The following is an 18,133-nucleotide window of genomic DNA, read 5'->3' on the forward strand; positions in this document are numbered from 1 at the left end:
TAAAGATGCGATCTCATATTTTATGTTTTGCAGTTTTTATGGGCGTTTTGCCTTTTTTGATTTTTTTACAATTACAAGTAAGGGAAGCAACTTTTCATGTCCTAAGATAACCTTTCATTAATCATGAATTTACATAACTTTTTCGAACAGCCCCCAGTAGCACAGCGGTATGTCTGCGGACTTACAACTCTAGAATCCGGGATGGATTCGATACTCTTGATGGGCAGGGCACAGATAGCCCATTGTGTAGCTTTGTGCTTAACTTAAAAAATTAAAAAATAAAAAACTTTCGTCCAGGGGGACGGGTACTTCAGCCAGTTTATAATATTTTACTGGTTTAAAAGGTTGCGTTAGAGAATGACTAGTATTCGCTAATACTATGTACAACTTTTTTCGTCGCTTATTTTTAAGAAATCTGAAATATATCTGTCATCCTTAATTCTGGTTTATTTATTAAAAATTTCGAATAATTAATTTTAAAGTAACAAATATGGTTCTAATTATTTTAAAAATTCAGTAAACAGTTTACTGGTGTACACTTTAAACACTACAGCAATATTAATATTTATTTCATTATTATTTTTTTCAGATAAAATACCTTGAACTCATACCAGCCATGGTTTCCTCTAGCAATGTTAACTAGAACGTTTACTTTGGTTCTCAAAAATCTGCTAGTGTCTTTTGTATTACTTTTCCAGCATAAATAAATTTTACTGTCACTTTTTATTTTGTTGCAATTTTATTTTTATTCCCAAATAACTCATGATTGATGCAGTTTCTGTTAATGTAAACAAACTTTATGATAGCCACAAATAATATATTTCTGGTTAGAAAAAAAATGCAAATAAATATCATTAATCATTAAGAACATTATAAATACTTATGTTTTCATTCTAACATATTATTTGGATGCGGATATTCCTACGTTATTTTTCCATTTCTAGGGTGTAAATTTGACTCCGATTCAGTTTCTGGAATATTACTTTTGATGTACACAGACATAATTATGTCGAGGTAATAGATTCACAAGTGATTGTAAAAACTCGATGCGTACATGTTTAGTTATATATGCAAAGTGACTATGTTCAATCCAAGGGATTTTTCTTCTCTCTTAATTAATAATAATATAAATATAATGCTTCATTTTACTCATTTTAATAAGAAAATTTATCGTATTGGCCCTAATCTAGATTAAAATTAGTGAAAATTAGTTATTAGTAAAATTGGTCATTTGTTTAGTTAATTTGAAGAAACAAACATCTTTTAGATTCCCATGGCCTGGTGGTTAGGGCGCTTGACTTGTAATCTGAGGGTTGCGGGTTCGAATCCCCATCCCACGAAACGTGCTCACCTTTTCAGCCGTGAGGGCGGTATAAAGTTACGGTTAATTCGTTGGTAAAAGAGTAGCCCAAGAGTTAGCGGTAACGACTAGCTGCCTTCCCCATTAAATACATCATGTAGCTTTGCGCGAAATTCAAACCAAACCTTTTGGATTTCACCAGTGCTATTAAACATAAACGAAGGTGCTTAACTATTCCTATTAATCTATTTATATCGTTAGAATAGTATGATATAATTCAAAGCTAATAGAAAGTAACGTATATTACGCGTACGTTTAATTAATTGGAATTTGCAACCTGAAATCACACCTCATGCGCGCTAGGGCTAAGCGTTCAGGTGAGAGACGCCTAGGATTTAGGCATGGCCATCTTTAATTTTGTTTGACCAAAGGAAAGGCAGACAACCAGCACCTTTATGCTGGTAATATCGGCCCCTTCTCCTGGTTCCTTTATTTATTTATTTATTCATAGGAATGCCAATACTATTACACATTGTTTCAAAAGTAACAGTAAACTTATCCAACTTCCTTTAACATACACATATTCAAAGGAAAAAAAGTCTTATTATTCAGATTTCCACTGTTATGCTTCTTTTCACTGTCGCCACGGCACTTGGCAACTCAATTTCACTCCCAAGGATATGTCAGGGGGCTACTGTACAGTAACAGACAGTTATGACAACCATTGATCTGCTCCTATGACGGTTATGGTCACCCTGGATACGGTTGTGGCCTTGCGGGTCTTGCCCATGGACTCGGATATAGTAGGGATATTACCAATTCTAGAAAAGTATCATATGTTTTTATTGGACGAATACCACAAACATGTTTATGTATTGAAGGAAACGTTAAAAACAAAATTTGATTTTTGATTCTAATTAGTTATGGCATTTCACTGAAATCAAGATAACAATGAATAAGTTGGTTTTCTTTCTTTAATCATAAGTTAATAAAATGACAACTGACGCCAACTCTGGAAAACATGGGTAACTTTTTGAACTACTGTTCATAGTGTGCTTATAATTTACAATATGATGCTTTTCAATTCGTAAAACCTTAAATTTAGAACTTTAATAAAAATCGTCCTAGTTTATTTTAGCTCTGAAAATACTTCACTAGTTGTTTAATTTCCTGTAATATAAAACATTACATTAAATGATCTTAGACATATAACAGCAGCCAAACCACTAAACCCAAGAAAGAAAGTTTAATCAAAAAGCTCTTGATCAGTTGTTGCGTTACCAAAATGCTTCAGAACATTTGTGTTTATTTATTTTTTACTGAAGCAGTACAATCCTGCTCGTATAGATAACATATATAAGAATAATACGTTTTTCAAGGTGATGTAAAATGTGTAACTAGCATTTTGTTTTAAATTTGAGCTGTCCATCTTATACGCTCTCTCATTTAAATGGAATAAGAACTAAACAAGCGCTTCTATAAAAGTATTATACACAAAGAAGCAGCTCTCGCACATTACCGAAAATGCACTAATGATTTATTTTCATCTATTTATAAGCATTATGCTCTAAGTTAATTAAGTAACTCTAAAAGTTTATAATAATCAATAATCAACACACCACAACACAAAGTATAGCGTGCAAGCGTAAGGTGATGTGTGTCGAGCTACGTTTTTCGTTTTCGTGTTTGTTTGTTTGGTTGTCTTGAGCGCAAAAATACCCAAAGGAGTATCTGGGCTCTACCAATCGCAGGTATCGAAACTAGATTTAAGTATTGTAAGCACCCAGACTTACTGTTGAGAAACCGGAAGACAATGGTTCGGTATTTTAATTTTTATTCAAATAAGTCATACCTGATTATCCAAATTATTCTGTTGTACACAGCCTTCCCCCCCTAGGACACTTGTGTCAAACGTGCCACAAGTGGACGAGCATTGTCGTGGAGAAGAAGAACACCTTTTCGATTTGGATTCTCTATGCGAATATTAAACGCAAAAACAATGGCTCAGTCCTAGACAAAAATCACTTCCGACCCCAAAACCTGGACCCCATCCGCAGAAAGTGATGCTTTGCATTTGGTGGGACATCAAAGGAGTAATTCATTTCGAACTCCTCAGTCCACAGCGAACTGTCAATGCAGAGATCTATAGTCAGCAACTGAAACGTTTAAATCAAGCCCTTCATCAGAAATGTCCTTCACTCGTTCTGATATTTCATTGGTGGTAGTGTCCAGGGTCACTGATGAGGAGTGGAATTTTCCGAAACTAGTGTAGCTCATAGACACACAACCCAATGAAAGAATAGACCATTCCAAGCTCTACCTATTCAATTATGGTCTTATCCTTTTATATGTGCACAAAATGAACAGTGTTTTGTTCACTACTCCACTCATTCATGTTGGAAATCAGTTAATATTGTGTGTGATATACATCTCATGTCACCTACCCATCATAATAAGTTGGTTTCTCAATTGGGCTTTGTTGTTGAAATGGATTTTTAAATTCCATAACTTCGTTAAGTAGTGTTGTAAGTGAAATAGTGTAGGAAGATCTTGCAGTCATAAGTGGTACAATGGCAAAGGTAATGGTGTTTGAATTTCAAATTTTTGAGAACATGGAAAAACAGCTACAGTTGTTCTGGTCCTTGCATTTGCAAGTTCAATTTATAAATATTTTATTCTGGCATTGATTGTTATTTTGTATTTATTTGATCTTCTCATTTTTCAGTATATTTCCTATAGCTGATTTTTATTCATAATTATTTTGTAAATGTTATGTCTCTTACTTGTATTTTCTAATTTTTCCATCTTTTTCTTCTTGGCCTTCTTGTAATTTCCCGTCTCTTTCTTCTTGTTCGTCTTTCCATTGTTCATCATTTCCAGCAAATATTCAATCTCTTTTCGATCACATGTCACCATTTTGAAATTTGAACTAGATTTTATTTTATTTTTACTCAAACATTTTCCACTCCTGGCACTAGTGCTGTGATGTTTTCTACTATGAGTAAGTTCTTTGGGATTATTTGTTGAAATATATGTATAGTTTTTTTTTCATAGTGACTACAAAGCACGTTCACTGTGATATAGGTCCAGCTTATCTCTCTTTAGTTAACTTGTGTTCAAGGTTACTGATCAGGAGTGAAATTCCCCGAAACTAGTATAACCCAATAACACATGTTGGTCAAAGTGTAGATTGAACTGGACCTCCCTTGAACTTTGACCTTTGAGATTAAACATTTTTCGGAATACTAAGTTTATTTACTTATATCTGCTATCGTATTGCCAGTGTATAGGTTTTTCTCATAGTGAATACAAAGCATGCTCACGCCAAAAGTATGGTTGAAAGCACAGATGAAGTTAAATACACACAGCTGTTTCTACACTGTTATGCTGCTAGACTGGCTGGACTAGTTATAATTCATATGACTACACCTGGTTGCTGGAGTTGAAGGCAGAATTACAAGCTGAACACAGCTATCCAAATCCGTTTGAAGCTTTTTCTTATCACCCGCTTGAACAGATTACCTTGCTGGAAGATCCATTCCGAAACGCGTACATACTACAGCTTAAGTCTTAAGAAGTAGTATGTTTAACTTTACTCATGAACACTATATAATGTATATGTCTGTACTTGTGTAAAAGGAAGGCACATATTTACAATCTTGCTACATCCGTCAACATGGACTTGATCAACTTCAGCGACAAATTAGTATCTATTTCAGATATGATATAAATTGAGGAATTTCTCTTCAAGTATATACTTATACTAATTATAAATATTTTATTTTCATATGATATGTAATAATTGATTTATTGAAGATTATCTCTCATTAGGCTATTACAACTCACAATTCTGATCACTCAGAGTGGCATTAAATCTTTTTCAGATTAGAATTCACTACGTGGGGCAGGTGTGCACGAAGCAATCAGATACAAAAGTTATAAAGGAAGTAGACAAAATGAGTGTTTCTATTTACCTGCTATCCTTTGTTCTTTTTGTTGCTTGTCATTGAATGATAATCTGTTACTATTTATAACATGACAACAAAAGCCTGAATTGCAAATAAGTGTAAAAATTGGCTTTATTAGTAATATCTTTTTTCTTAAATGACATCTAATCGATCTATTTTGTGTACCACAACCAGCCTTACGCACATAAAACCGCGACGGTTCTTTAAATAAATATTATTATTATCAGAGCATGTGCAAGGAAACAATACCACTGTGGCATTCAGATTAGCTAATAAGTTCTGTAGATAACGGAAGGATCGAAAAGAACAAATTTATAAAATTTGAATTGCAGGCAAACCAGTAAAATAAAAGAGACTGGAGACAGTTGCTTAATGTAAAACAACAAAGAAAATTATCTTTACTGTACATAACTAATGAATTCAGTACTTGAGCTGGCCGGCTCCCTTGTGTTGGTATTTAACTTTTCCACTACACTAAGTCTTGTATTACGTTATCAGTCATGTGAAAATTCGCCTTATGCCTCACCCCACAATCCTAAATAACCCACGTCAGATAAGAAGTTATAGTTATTCTACATTCAAGAAAATATAATTTCCCTTCTAATCAGTGGTACTGACCACTATATTCTCCAATTTTTGGGCACAGCCGATGTGCCAACTGAAATAACACGCTAGTCCAAACAGACACACAAGCAACTTTTTGATAGTCACTTTCTGGTTAAGAGTAGAATTTTTTTTATGACTAGTCTTTAAACGTAGGCAAAGGTAATGGGAAACCTGCACTGAATGTGATGGAATGTTGTTTAGATGGTTTTACGTCCTCGTGTAGGTGCGCCGTTCTTCTATTTCTTAAGCTGTTTACTGTGGTATACTGCAATTGATGTAACCTGAATTTTGCATTTCTTTGCTATACGAGTATGAAATATCTTAGTCCCTCATAACTCTACCAATAGCGATGTTGTACTGTCGAGCGATCGGAAATTCCTCGTGAACCAATTATAAAAAGTGAATAACCATTCGTAATGTAATCACTTACACATCCAAATGCATCTTTGAAAAGGCTTCACAGGTTTGACTGTATTTGCTTCTAGCTGTCTGCACATCAACTAGATCGCATGTGTAAGGAATAAAGCTATGACGTCTGATGATTTTATATGAAATTTTAAAACTTTTTCTCTATTGCATTACGTTGATTAATTTACCAAATCTATATTTACAGACCAGGCGTGGACTAGTAACTATCTTAGCTAACTGCGGATCCGGGAAACTGTTAGTTTTTCATTCCATTGTTGTAAAATCGCACTCCACAATTGGGAGCAGTGGGAATATTACAAGAGTGATGGTCAAATCTCTATATTCGATTGAATAGCCTAAGAGTTGTAGGTTGGCGGTGTTAACTAGCAGCTCTCCCTCTTGTATATCAGTTCAAAATTAGGGACCGGTAGTGCAGGTAACTCTTGTGTATCTTTGTGTAAATATTCGAAACAAACAAACATTGTTTTAAATTTTATTGAATCAATACTCAGTTGTTACGATAGACATAAACATCATTTTGCATGTTTTAAGGTTTTTCCATTATCATCAGTGCATTTTACTGCTACCGACGCTATTGCTAAACAAAAATATTTATTTTCATTATGGTTTTACATTAACCTTATTAAAATTGCCAAGTCAGTAATCAGTTTTTATTGGTCATATTGGGACATTAATAATAATGAACTAGCAGCGGATCTAGGATTTTGGAAAGGGGGGTGCAGTCCCCTGGATGGGCACCATACAACTTCAGCATACATCAGTTATATCGATTCAATCAGATGATACATAAAACTTAAATATCATAAATTATTGGCCTGTAGCTAGGAGAGGCAGAAATGAAAACCTATTATTGAAAAAGGGCGCAAAATTATGAAAAGGTGGGCGGCTGAACCCCCCCCCCTGCACTCTCCTTGAATCCGGTAGTGCCATGAACCACGATAGTGGTTCATAATAAGGATCGCAAATAGAACGTTCGGGCAGAAAGCACCTTAAACAGTAAAGCATCAGTTCAAACAACTTTTAAAACCTTTATTGTTGACTGCTAAGGCTATGCATATATAAAAAATGCACAGAAAATCACGCATGTTGGACATACAAGAAAAAGAAAATCCTCTCAAAATGGCCCATTTGTAATTTTTCTTTTTCTTCTTCTTATTCTCTTGCCTCCCTAAAACAAAAACGGCTTGGTATATTGCATCCAAACTTTTTGTAGAATACTAAACAAGGTATTGCGAAAATCTTAGGGGAATTGAGAAGTCGATTTATTTCACCTGTATTGTACATAAGCTAAAAAACATCATAATTCTAGCGTAAATGATGTTATTACCTCTTAAAGTTAACTTTCTTACAAATATATGGTGTTCCTTTAAAAAGCTTAAGCGCAGGGTGAAACAGGAATTACCAGCCATTAATAAATGAACAATAAATGTTACGTAAGTAACAACGTATTTAATTGTTTTATACTTTTCCTGTTAAATCTTAATGGTTATAATGATATAAAATATTGCTATAAATTGGAATTGCACTTGTGAAGATTATATTGCACGATTGGATTAATTCGTGGATTTAGAATTAACCTAAATCTCCTAAACTGTCTACACTATGGGAGATATTATTGAGATTACTGCCGAAAACTTTTTTTAATAACAAAGTGTCCAATTAAAATGACTTAAACTCGTCATGATAGGTCTTAATTTTCTGATGTACTGGTTAATATCATTAAGTATTTACTATACCGGATTGTCCTCGTTAATGTATATGCGATTTCTATATATTATTTCTTATCATCTTTATTGTTAGTTTACTTTTATTAAGGTTTTAATAATTAAATCAAGTAATGAAGTTGTATGTCTAATATTCTTTTTTGTAGAGCCAAAATAATACAGTGCTTGTTTTCCAGTTGCATACCTAGAGAAACAGTAACAAACAGTTAATGATAGTTAAAATAAAATCAGTATTATTTATTTTAAATTTATAACCATAAAGTAGCTAGATAATGCTATTTACTTCAGTTAAGACTAAATGAGATGACGTTAGACTTATATTCTCTTAAGTAGTAGTGGAGTGGCTTAGAGCCTAGTAAAAAAAAACTCCATCGATTCGCCATCTACTCAAAGGAGCTTGGATCTATAAACCTGTAGTAGAGAGTGCTTCCGAAAAGGTGCCAACATGAATGTTCTTCTGCGAATATAACAAGTACATGTATCTCAATTATTGTCTTAAAATTTACTTAACTCAGATTTGCTCTCTTTATATATCTTTGAAAAGAAGTAAATCATTATGAATATAAAAAGACTGTTAATTTTCAGACAGTTTAATAACAGTTTACAGTAAATTGTAATGATAGAAATTGCTGAATAACTTTATTACGAGCATTCTGCTTATTTGTATAAATTTAGCTAAGTATCTTATGCAAATCCCCATTTAAGTTATCCACGTCTATAAAAATAAAATGTAACTTTAAAAGCAGATTCATGCGTTTGCTATTTGTCATACAGGTCTTATCTGATCTGGTTATGACCTACCGGTGTTGATATATCTCTTAGAAACCTATTAGACGTTTGAATGTTCGTGATTCAACCATCAACCTTCGTAACTGTTGAGAACTAAAGGAAACTACTGGATTTTATTTATAACTTATGATAAATAGTGTTAAAAGGCGAAAATGTTTATGTCGTTTTCAAGGGTATTCTTCCTCAAATGGTAAATAATTTTGGTGCTTATAGGAAGTTAACTTCATTAGGGACGTAGGCTAAACTTATATTTGTTTTTAAAAAAGATTTACAAGGATTAGAGAATAAATTGTTCATAATCCCATTCCTCCAATGCTTTTAAATTCGTTTTAAGAGCTTACTTTATGCAGTATATTCATTTATACATTTTGGAATATAAAATGCAATATTTCATTTTCTGATTTATAGTGTCAAAGTCTCGTATCAAACTTTGAATGTATAAGCTGACAATAAAGTTTCAGAACGTTTATACCCGATGTTAACTTCGATTTACATGGTCAAAATACACTAATATTGCTTTTAACGTAGTTTTTGAGCATTTGTTTCTTTGATTTCATATTATTATAACCACCATTCTAAAGATGATTCTTCATTGTATACATTCTTAAGAACACCACTGAATAATAAGTATTTAATTGCACAATGATTATTTAATACCATCCTAGATTTCTGCTAAAAAATCACAAAATTGACAAATTTAATCTGTGTTTTGTTTTTAATATAATATGGTAACTAATTAGGGTTATTTAATATCATAAGACAGTATTATTTGAAATCTAATTCTAAAAAATAAAATTAAACACCTTAGATTTTAGCTTTGAAGAAAATCATAAGATATTCACTTCAATCAATCTCAAAATCTAAATAATTGACAAAATTAAAACATATGAATACGAAAATATTTACGTTAATAGGTTTTAAAATTTTGAAAAGGAGAGAAGTTGCACAAACAATACAAGTAAAATGTAAAAAGCTATTCGAAATTCTCACATCAGGACTCATCACCTTTGTACACTAATCTCGTAGTTTAATAACTGGTGTCACTCTTCGAATGAATTCCTGAAAGACAGGTATAATGCTACAAGTTATCTGAATGACCAATAGGTAAATAGATGATTATTAAAATATTATCACAAACTGACGCTATAATTAAAAATATTTATAGTTATTGTCAGATAATTATATTTGAAAAAAATAGGCGTTTATTATTACAGTTTTGTAACATGCAGGTTTAATTTATTTAGCTACGTAAATGAAGCCTTAAACCTGCATGTTACAAAACTGTAATAATTCCCATGTCTTAAAGGCACATGGAGCCAGTGCTTACTTCGGCTTAATCTTTAGAACAAATAAAAAGTGATTATTAATTGAATAACAGGAACTACAGACATAAAATGAACGTTTTTCATAATTTAAAGAAGTTGACTTTTTCTTATTTTTATTGATAAATCTAAGTGACAAAGTTTTATCCTAAAAATGCAAAATGCAACAATACTATTACCTTAGTGAGGGCGAAGTTTGGATCTTTTAGTCTCTCTATTATTGAAAAGTGGTCATTTTCTGGAATCACCTGGTACTCCACAGAAATACCATTTGATTGGAGACCCTGTTTTACAAAAACATCATTTAAGTGTAGGAAACTATTAGAAATACAATTATAGAAACGCAGTTTGACCGGAGACCTCTTTTTTAGAGTAACACAGTTTGATTGAAAACCCTGTATTCTAGAAACACCGGTTGTTTGGCAGAGGACTTATATCATAGAAACCCTGTTTGATTGGAGATCATGTACTGTAAAAACAGTGTTTTTTTTTTTTTTTAGTGAATAGTTACATAATAGTCTTAGTGCGTTCTGTTCACCGCGGTGAATCGAATCCACGATTTTAGCTTTGTAAGTTCAAAATCTTACTGCTGACCTACTCGGAACAAAAAATACTAGTTTGTTGTAGGAAACCTTACATTACAGAAAGATCGGTTTACTCATGGCTTTATACTATGGAGTCCTGAACATATTAGAGACCTCAGTATTTTAGAAACACTGATGATAAAGAATATTAGGGTGGCCACAAAAACTGAATCTTCATTTTCCCTGGCATTTTCAAGTGAAAAGTATCACTGTCAGTTACTGATAACTTCTATCAACAATAGCTTTAAAATCGATATAAGACTGTTATATTAACACGTGTTGTAGAAAATCTGTACTTGGTACAAATACTTCATAATATGACATTATATAGTAACGTTCCACTGGATTACCTAAATAACTATCTAGTTATGCCTAAGGACGAATCTAAGCAATTTTATGAAGTTACTAATATATGTATGCGTCATATACCTTTACATATTGCTCGGCTTGAAGTTTGAATGAAGGAGAGTCACAATCTGCCACGATGACGAGCACTTGGCAACTAATATCAAGATTCTGTGCCATTTCTTTCAGGAGCAAAAGTGGACTGTTTTCCACCGCGAGGTTTCTGCATTAAAGAAATCGTATCTGTAATTTTCTTTTAATATAAATAAAAATGCTTAAAGCAGTTAGATCTTCCAACTAAATGCTAAACGATCTTAACAAACTGGCTGAATTTTATTTATAAGGAGGATCACTTTAAATCAACCATTAGTACAACTTTTCAAAGTACATTTCACAGCATCAAATTTTATGCAATAGTTTACATTTATATTTTATCATTTTATTTCAAAATTTAAAGGTTAGATGTTTTCATGACCGGACTAGAACATTGGGAATTGTTTTCCCAGAAAGAAAACTTATCTCTAGGGTCAGTCTGGGGCAGGTTTTCAAATCAGCCCTGCTCCTCTTAGTTGGTGGCAGAATCCACCAAATATTCTGGTTTTGAGAGCCCCAAGGACATTTGTCTCTAATAGAAATTATATCTATGGCAACAAGGCCCATCTTGACAGCGTTTAAGAAGGTCAGTGTTTTTTTCTTCTTCAAAATCAATGGGGAACACACAGTGTGATATTCTCTAGATAAACACAACTAGGACAGCTTTGGTTGTCATACGATTGCCTGTTCGTCTAAAGTGAAAGAAAATAATGTGCCTAACGTTGTCTAGCACACACACACACAATTGGGTGTGTTATATCAAAACGATTTTGAATATGCAAACTAGCAAATCATGTGACCATCAAAGCAGATATAAAGTTGCGGTTGACGGCATGTATAGAACTACATTTTGACAGTAGCGCTTGTAGGTAGTGTAATGTCACCGAAAAAGAGCATGAATGGATGCGGCGACGTGGACTGTAACGACGTGGTAAGGCTCTAAAACCGTTTTAATATATTTTATTGCTGATTTTTAGGCGCCTGTTGGAATTTGTATTGAGATATAATGATATTCCGTTATTTATAAGCCATGGAAAGGTAAAGAATTAAGTTAATGTGTTTCTTTCTGTGTTTATATAACCGAAGTTATTGTCTTTAAAGTTAATGTTATAAATGCCGTAGTTTTGCACTCGAATTGAATAATGCACGTTAAACGTCGTTCACTTTTGCACTTATATAAATATAAACGTGCCAGTGCAATTAGACAATATGAATATTTGGTTTCTATGTGAGCTAGAACGCAAAGACGCGCGGACTGACTGACGAACATTGTTCTTTTAATGACACAGATAATTATTTTTAATGAACATCTAGGGTAAAGAATACCCTAAAACATTGGAATAAAAAGTCCAAACATGTTTAATAAAAAGTCCAAACATATTTTTATCAGATTAAGTACTTACCCGATGTAGTGCCCGATTGACCAAGAAAGATCATTTTCAGATATGCTGTATGAGTGAATTATCTTTATATGTATCTAGATTTCATGGAAAATCCCTCTCTGGCTCTTTTAATTTAAACACACAACAAATCAAGAAAGACTCCTCCATGACTATCGGACGAATTTAAAGCCATAATGCCACGTCAAGGCACCGTCCTTTTGTGTGGTTATCCAGTTTTGTTTTGTTAAAAACAGTTTAAAAGTGTAGGAAATTTGGTTAGACAGTGATCACCAATTACAGAGAAAAAACGACTGACCACAGAGTGAGATTACACAAGGATTTCGCTCAAGTCAGTGACCCTGCACCAAAGGCGTCGCTAGGCCCTGGCACACGGAACCCGTGCCCCAATTCTATTTGACAGTGCCCCGAATCCCCAAGTTGGTGTCTTAAAATCAAAATAGAAAACCATGATCGATATCATACTGAAACGCCGAAAATTCCCGCGCCTATGAGCCCGAGCCCCGAATCTTTTAAGCACCTAGCGACGGCTCTGGCCTGGACCTAAGATTTACGGGGCTTTTATTCGCGCTAAGGACATTTAGACTTATTCATCCAAGCACACACACATTTTTATTTTATAATGAGCGTGTGCACACCCACATGTTAACAAGTCATTTTTTACGCATCACTAGTATCATAGCCACGCTAAATCTAATATTCTCAAGAGCCACGACTAGTTGTATTCTTATTTATTATTTAACGAGTGCACCATCACGAATCGAAGTTTAATTCCAGGAAACAATTCATAATGGCGTCCTCAGGATCCCAAGGGGCGGAGCAGTAACACAAAATCTAATGCCAGGTTTTAGTTCAATGACGTTTCAGACCTGTTCTTTAATCACCATCATGCCTAGTTGACCTTTCCTTGTGCGTTTTAGTCCCCTTGGAACTCCATTTATAGGGGGGCTACGCCGTATAAATAAGGAAACCCGTCTTCCGCACCACCCGACCGCTTGAAAGCTTAGTCCTGCTAGCTCCAAAATTGTTGGGAGAGTTCTAGGACAAATACATTCACAAACACAACGTAAATAAATTTAGGATGTTCTAGTTTCTATGGTATATGTATACGCAAGTCTAAACTTATTCGTTTACAAATTAATAACAAAACTTACGAAGTAATTAAAGCTTTAAGACCAAAAGTAGTTTTGACAAGTGGACGTAGATCGTAAATCCCGCTGAGTAGAAATAAGCCTACAGGGGTAAAAATAGAAAAGTTACGCTTGTCGTGAAAAACATCAATAACACATAAAACCAAGTTAATGCCTGCATTTTGACTTGTGATTATACGGGTATGACATAAACCCGTGGTATACATGGACACTAAATAATTTATTTTTATTTGATTTTAGATAAAAATATTGAATCGTGATACATATTCTAATCACTGTATGTTACTCTACACTAACTTGTGCTACTAATAATCAAGAAAGTTATACTTTAATTAACAATTGATAAAATGTTCAAGTTTTGTACCATAATGACTACCTTGTCCAAACAACTTGATTGAAGTAATAATTTTCAGAATGGTTAATGTCTATTAATAATGACACTATGAATAATGCAAAGTGGAGGAGTGACTGATAACATTTACATAAGAAGTCAAATAGTTTTAATATGAAATTTGCATAAAATTTCTCCAATTTGCATTGTTACTAATGTTATTATTAACGAAGCCAGTTTTTGGGGTCCTTTCAAATGCCTCCAAATATTCGTAGTGATGACTTTTGTAAATAGGGTTAATCTCAAACATTGCTAATATTTTCTACTTCCCAGAGCTAAAATTTATAACAAAGTAATTAAATAATAACGAATTTTAAAGAATAAATAAAGTTTGCATCAAATTATTCTGATATTCTGTAAATATATGTTTAACAAACGGACCTAATTTTAGCTGTTTGTAACGTACATCGGTGTGTTTTAGCTTTATTTAAACTAATGGTCAATTAAATGATATTTAGACAAACTATTGATCATTAAAAGAAATGGAACACATATCTAAAGATACTTAAAGTTTTTGTTTGTTTTTCCACTTGAAACTAAAGTAATAGGCGGAGTTAGTTACGTCGGAAATAAAAACCACAACCAAAGATTGCTATTATCAATTTCAGAAATAATTTGTAAATGTTAAATTATTTCGTACTGTAAGCTTTCTGTAAATACGTCTTTTTTTCATGTTACTGAAATGTTTACCAAATGTTGATCTAACATAGTATCGAGTACGTTATATTAAGATTAATTTGAATTTGCAAATCAGGAAATCACATGATAACCACAGTCGCAGTGGTGCCATGTTAGCAAAGTCTTAGGATGGAGGAGGGCAGAATTAAATCCTAATTTCTACAAAATACATGAACTGTTGACGACGTAGCACGTTTCAGAGTTCATACATCAAGCTACAAAGAACCGGAGGGTTATGGGGGGGAAAATATGGAAATTTTGATTTGTGCTTTGTATATATATTAATAATTTATCATAAACATAACCTATTAAGACATTACTAAAAAAAACAAAAAAAAAAACGAATTAAGGCTTGGATGAGGCAGTTGCTCCTACCCTCCATTTGGTGTCACTATATAGCCGATATAATGTTGAGGTAGAACAGAATGTATCAAAACTACATTTTGACATTGTTTGGTGTTTTATCGGTAGTGCAATGCCACCAAAAATTGACCGCTTTGAGAAGAGTATGTAACAACCCTTTCTGACGCAAGTTATTCAGACACTCAGTTCATAAAGATTTGTTCAGATCAGGGATTTAGAATTTACAAGAAACCTGTAGCAACTCCTCCCTTAGTTGTCCATGTGTCCCAAGCAGCAATATGCAATATGGTTATGGGAACCCTGCAGAAAGAAGGGTTGAGCTTTGGACGTGACAACTTCACAACGGAGCTTTTTGGAATGGAAATTATGTTGTAGGTCTATTGTCAAGATGCACGGTCTGAAGAAAGAGTATGAACGGACGTTGCTATGTAAACTGTAACGACACGTTGAGGCTCCAAAATAGTTTTAACATAACGTACCCAAACTCTGTATAATGCTAGAAAATTGTTTATTACTGGGTTACAAACTCATGCATCTTTGTACAAACTATTGATAAACAAATATTACAAAGTCAAAATAGAAAATAACAACATGATATACAAAAACACGGGCTTCTCACCTTTTACCATGTGAGTATTAGGAATAGCGTTGACATTGGAAGACATACAAGTGGCAATCAAATGTGCTCCAGCAGAATGACCACATAAATAGACACCCCTAAAACATTATACACAAAACATTTGATTGATAGCCTCGCTGTAAATGTGTAACTTAAAATATCGATACTACAGTCTCCTTATACTATTATACAAACACAACTGTCATTACACGTATACCCGCAAAGCTACATTTCCTTAGGCAGTTACACATCCACAACTACCCACATTTACACTATGATATACATAGCCGCACGTTCTTCCATGATTACACACAGCATTACGAAGCTAAATTTCTTCACACAACTATATGTTTTACACTATTATATAAATATGTAATACTCTACACTAACATGTAATGTACTACACAACTGCATACCCTTACAATATTACACAGTTACATGCACATATACCTTTACACAACCACATAAACGTCGAACATTACACAGCAACGTGTTATTACACCATTTCACAAACGTGTAGTGATGCATTACACAGTTACATATGCTTAAACGTAATGTAATACACTGCTACATTTTGATTAAAATACATTAGAAATTACGTACCATAACTCGTTTTGCTCTTTTGTATTATATACTGAAGTAATTGCGTTGAATAATATATTCTTTGTTCATACATTAAGCGTGCCTACCTTTTCTACGCAAGTGAATTGAGTGTTAAGAAATATGTGAATACTTCAAGATATCTTTTCTTATTCCTCAGCGGCATCCTGGCCTGTTGTTTTAAAATAACAATATGATTAAAGATTGTAATGTTACTAGAAACATTTTCTGCACTATCTAAAAAAAAAAAAAAGAAAAGCGCGAGAAAAACATTTGCAATAATACTGAATGAGAATTAAAGTATGATTTTGTAATTAATCGGAGAACTCAAGGCCAAGTTTTAATAATGGAAACACTTTGGTAGAAAGAAGAGGAATTATTAGGGGTGTAAATTCAATAGCTATCCAACCAAATAGCTGTGAGAGTTAATGTAACATGGTATTTGAGAAACTATCGTGTTTTCTTTCTATCTTAATTTATCTACATTTAAAATGTCTTTCCTACATATACACCTATTCGGACGCGCGTGCAGAGTTTCGCATTGGACAAATCAACTCTGGGTTGTAGCGACGGTATTATGTTAAGTTTGTTAGATGTACGCTTTTCAGGGTTATCTTGAGTATTTTTTACTAAAAAACTATCTTAGTTCTGTACCACGTGCTCATTAGAACCATTGGTCACGTAAATGCTATATCATTCATACATTTACTTATGGGATGACCAAGTGACATGGATCAAGCTTGCACTCTGAGAGAATTGACTAGAATCGCTGAAGTATATAATGGTTAGTTCTCTCAGTCAAGAGCGGACATATACAGATTCTTTTTTTTTTGTTTTCTAGAAAAGTATGTCTGTCATCTAGTGTATTCGTCATTGGTATCGAGTCGTGCGTATTTGTGGCAACTAAAAAGTGATCTTTCGTTTCATTTTATTAGGTCGTCAATAAATTAATATTGCGTTTTGGAATATTTTCATTAACCACCACCCCAAAAACGTATATCACGTATAATAGTTCAACGAACCGCCTAAACGTCACATTAGTGAAGCCTATATAATGTGTAAAGTTTAGTATACTCTAATCCATTATAGTGATGGCACACGACGAGACATACATTCGGCATGTAATGCTGTTTGAACACAAGAAGGGAAACAACGTCTCTGTAGCCATAAAAAATATCAAAGAAGTTTATGGAAATGTTTTGAGCGTTCGTAAGTGTCAACGATGGTTCAGCAAATTTCATTCAGGTAGCTTTAGCCTTAAAAACTGTGATGGCAGGGGCCGACATGTTGGAATTGATATTGATGCTCTGAAGACTCTTGTTGAGTCTAACCCAAAGCAACACACTCGCAAAATGACATGTCTCTCATGAAACAATACGTAAAAATTTATGGTATATGGGAAAACTCATTAAAAAAGGTGTTTAGGTGCTTCACGAACTCTCCGAAGATCATCGTTTCCAACGTGTAAACGTTGCTGCGTCTCTTTTGTCGCGTAATGCGCTGGAACCATTTCTGGACAGAATTGTCACCGGTGATGAAAAATGATAGGTTTCTTTTTGGTGAGTGTAAAACACGTAAATACACCAGTTTGATTTTCGATACCTCACTAGTATGAAGGCTTGGTTTGGGGTTCTATAGGATTGCTACGAGTTCTTCAAATACCATATAGAATGATGATTTGATGATTGATTCTGTGTGAGAATAAACTCTTAGTATAAATGATTTTTTTATATCTAAGTTGAATAGAAGAAAAAAATCAATATTTTTACAT

The 18,133-nt window shown here is 33.5% G+C and overlaps 1 protein-coding gene across 4 annotated transcripts in view; it reads right to left on the bottom strand.

Annotated features, from left to right (window-relative positions):
* Positions 1–7,322: 7,322 nt before the first annotated feature.
* LOC111086817 (kynurenine formamidase-like) overlaps positions 7,323–18,133 on the bottom strand; it is a 22,473-nt gene continuing 11,662 nt past the window's right edge. The window contains exons 7-12 of one of the 4 annotated variants that reach the window (XM_022391247.1): positions 15,763–15,860; positions 13,715–13,793; positions 11,152–11,290; positions 10,318–10,422; positions 9,822–9,875; positions 7,323–7,471 (exon numbers count right to left, since the gene is read on the bottom strand). In XM_022391247.1, the coding sequence (XP_022246955.1) occupies positions 9,831–9,875; positions 10,318–10,422; positions 11,152–11,290; positions 13,715–13,793; positions 15,763–15,860 (466 nt within the window). In that variant the 3' untranslated portion in view covers positions 7,323–7,471; positions 9,822–9,830. Of the gene's footprint in view, positions 7,472–8,251; positions 8,485–9,806; positions 9,876–10,317; positions 10,423–11,151; positions 11,291–13,714; positions 13,794–15,762; positions 15,861–18,133 lie in introns of those variants that run through there. The other 3 variants (XM_022391245.1, XM_022391246.1, XM_022391244.1) reach the window with 3 other exon arrangements.

Source organism: Limulus polyphemus, unplaced genomic scaffold (genome assembly GCF_000517525.1).
Source record: "Limulus polyphemus unplaced genomic scaffold, Limulus_polyphemus-2.1.2 Scaffold1457, whole genome shotgun sequence".
NCBI classification, from domain to species: domain Eukaryota; kingdom Metazoa; phylum Arthropoda; class Merostomata; order Xiphosura; family Limulidae; genus Limulus; species Limulus polyphemus.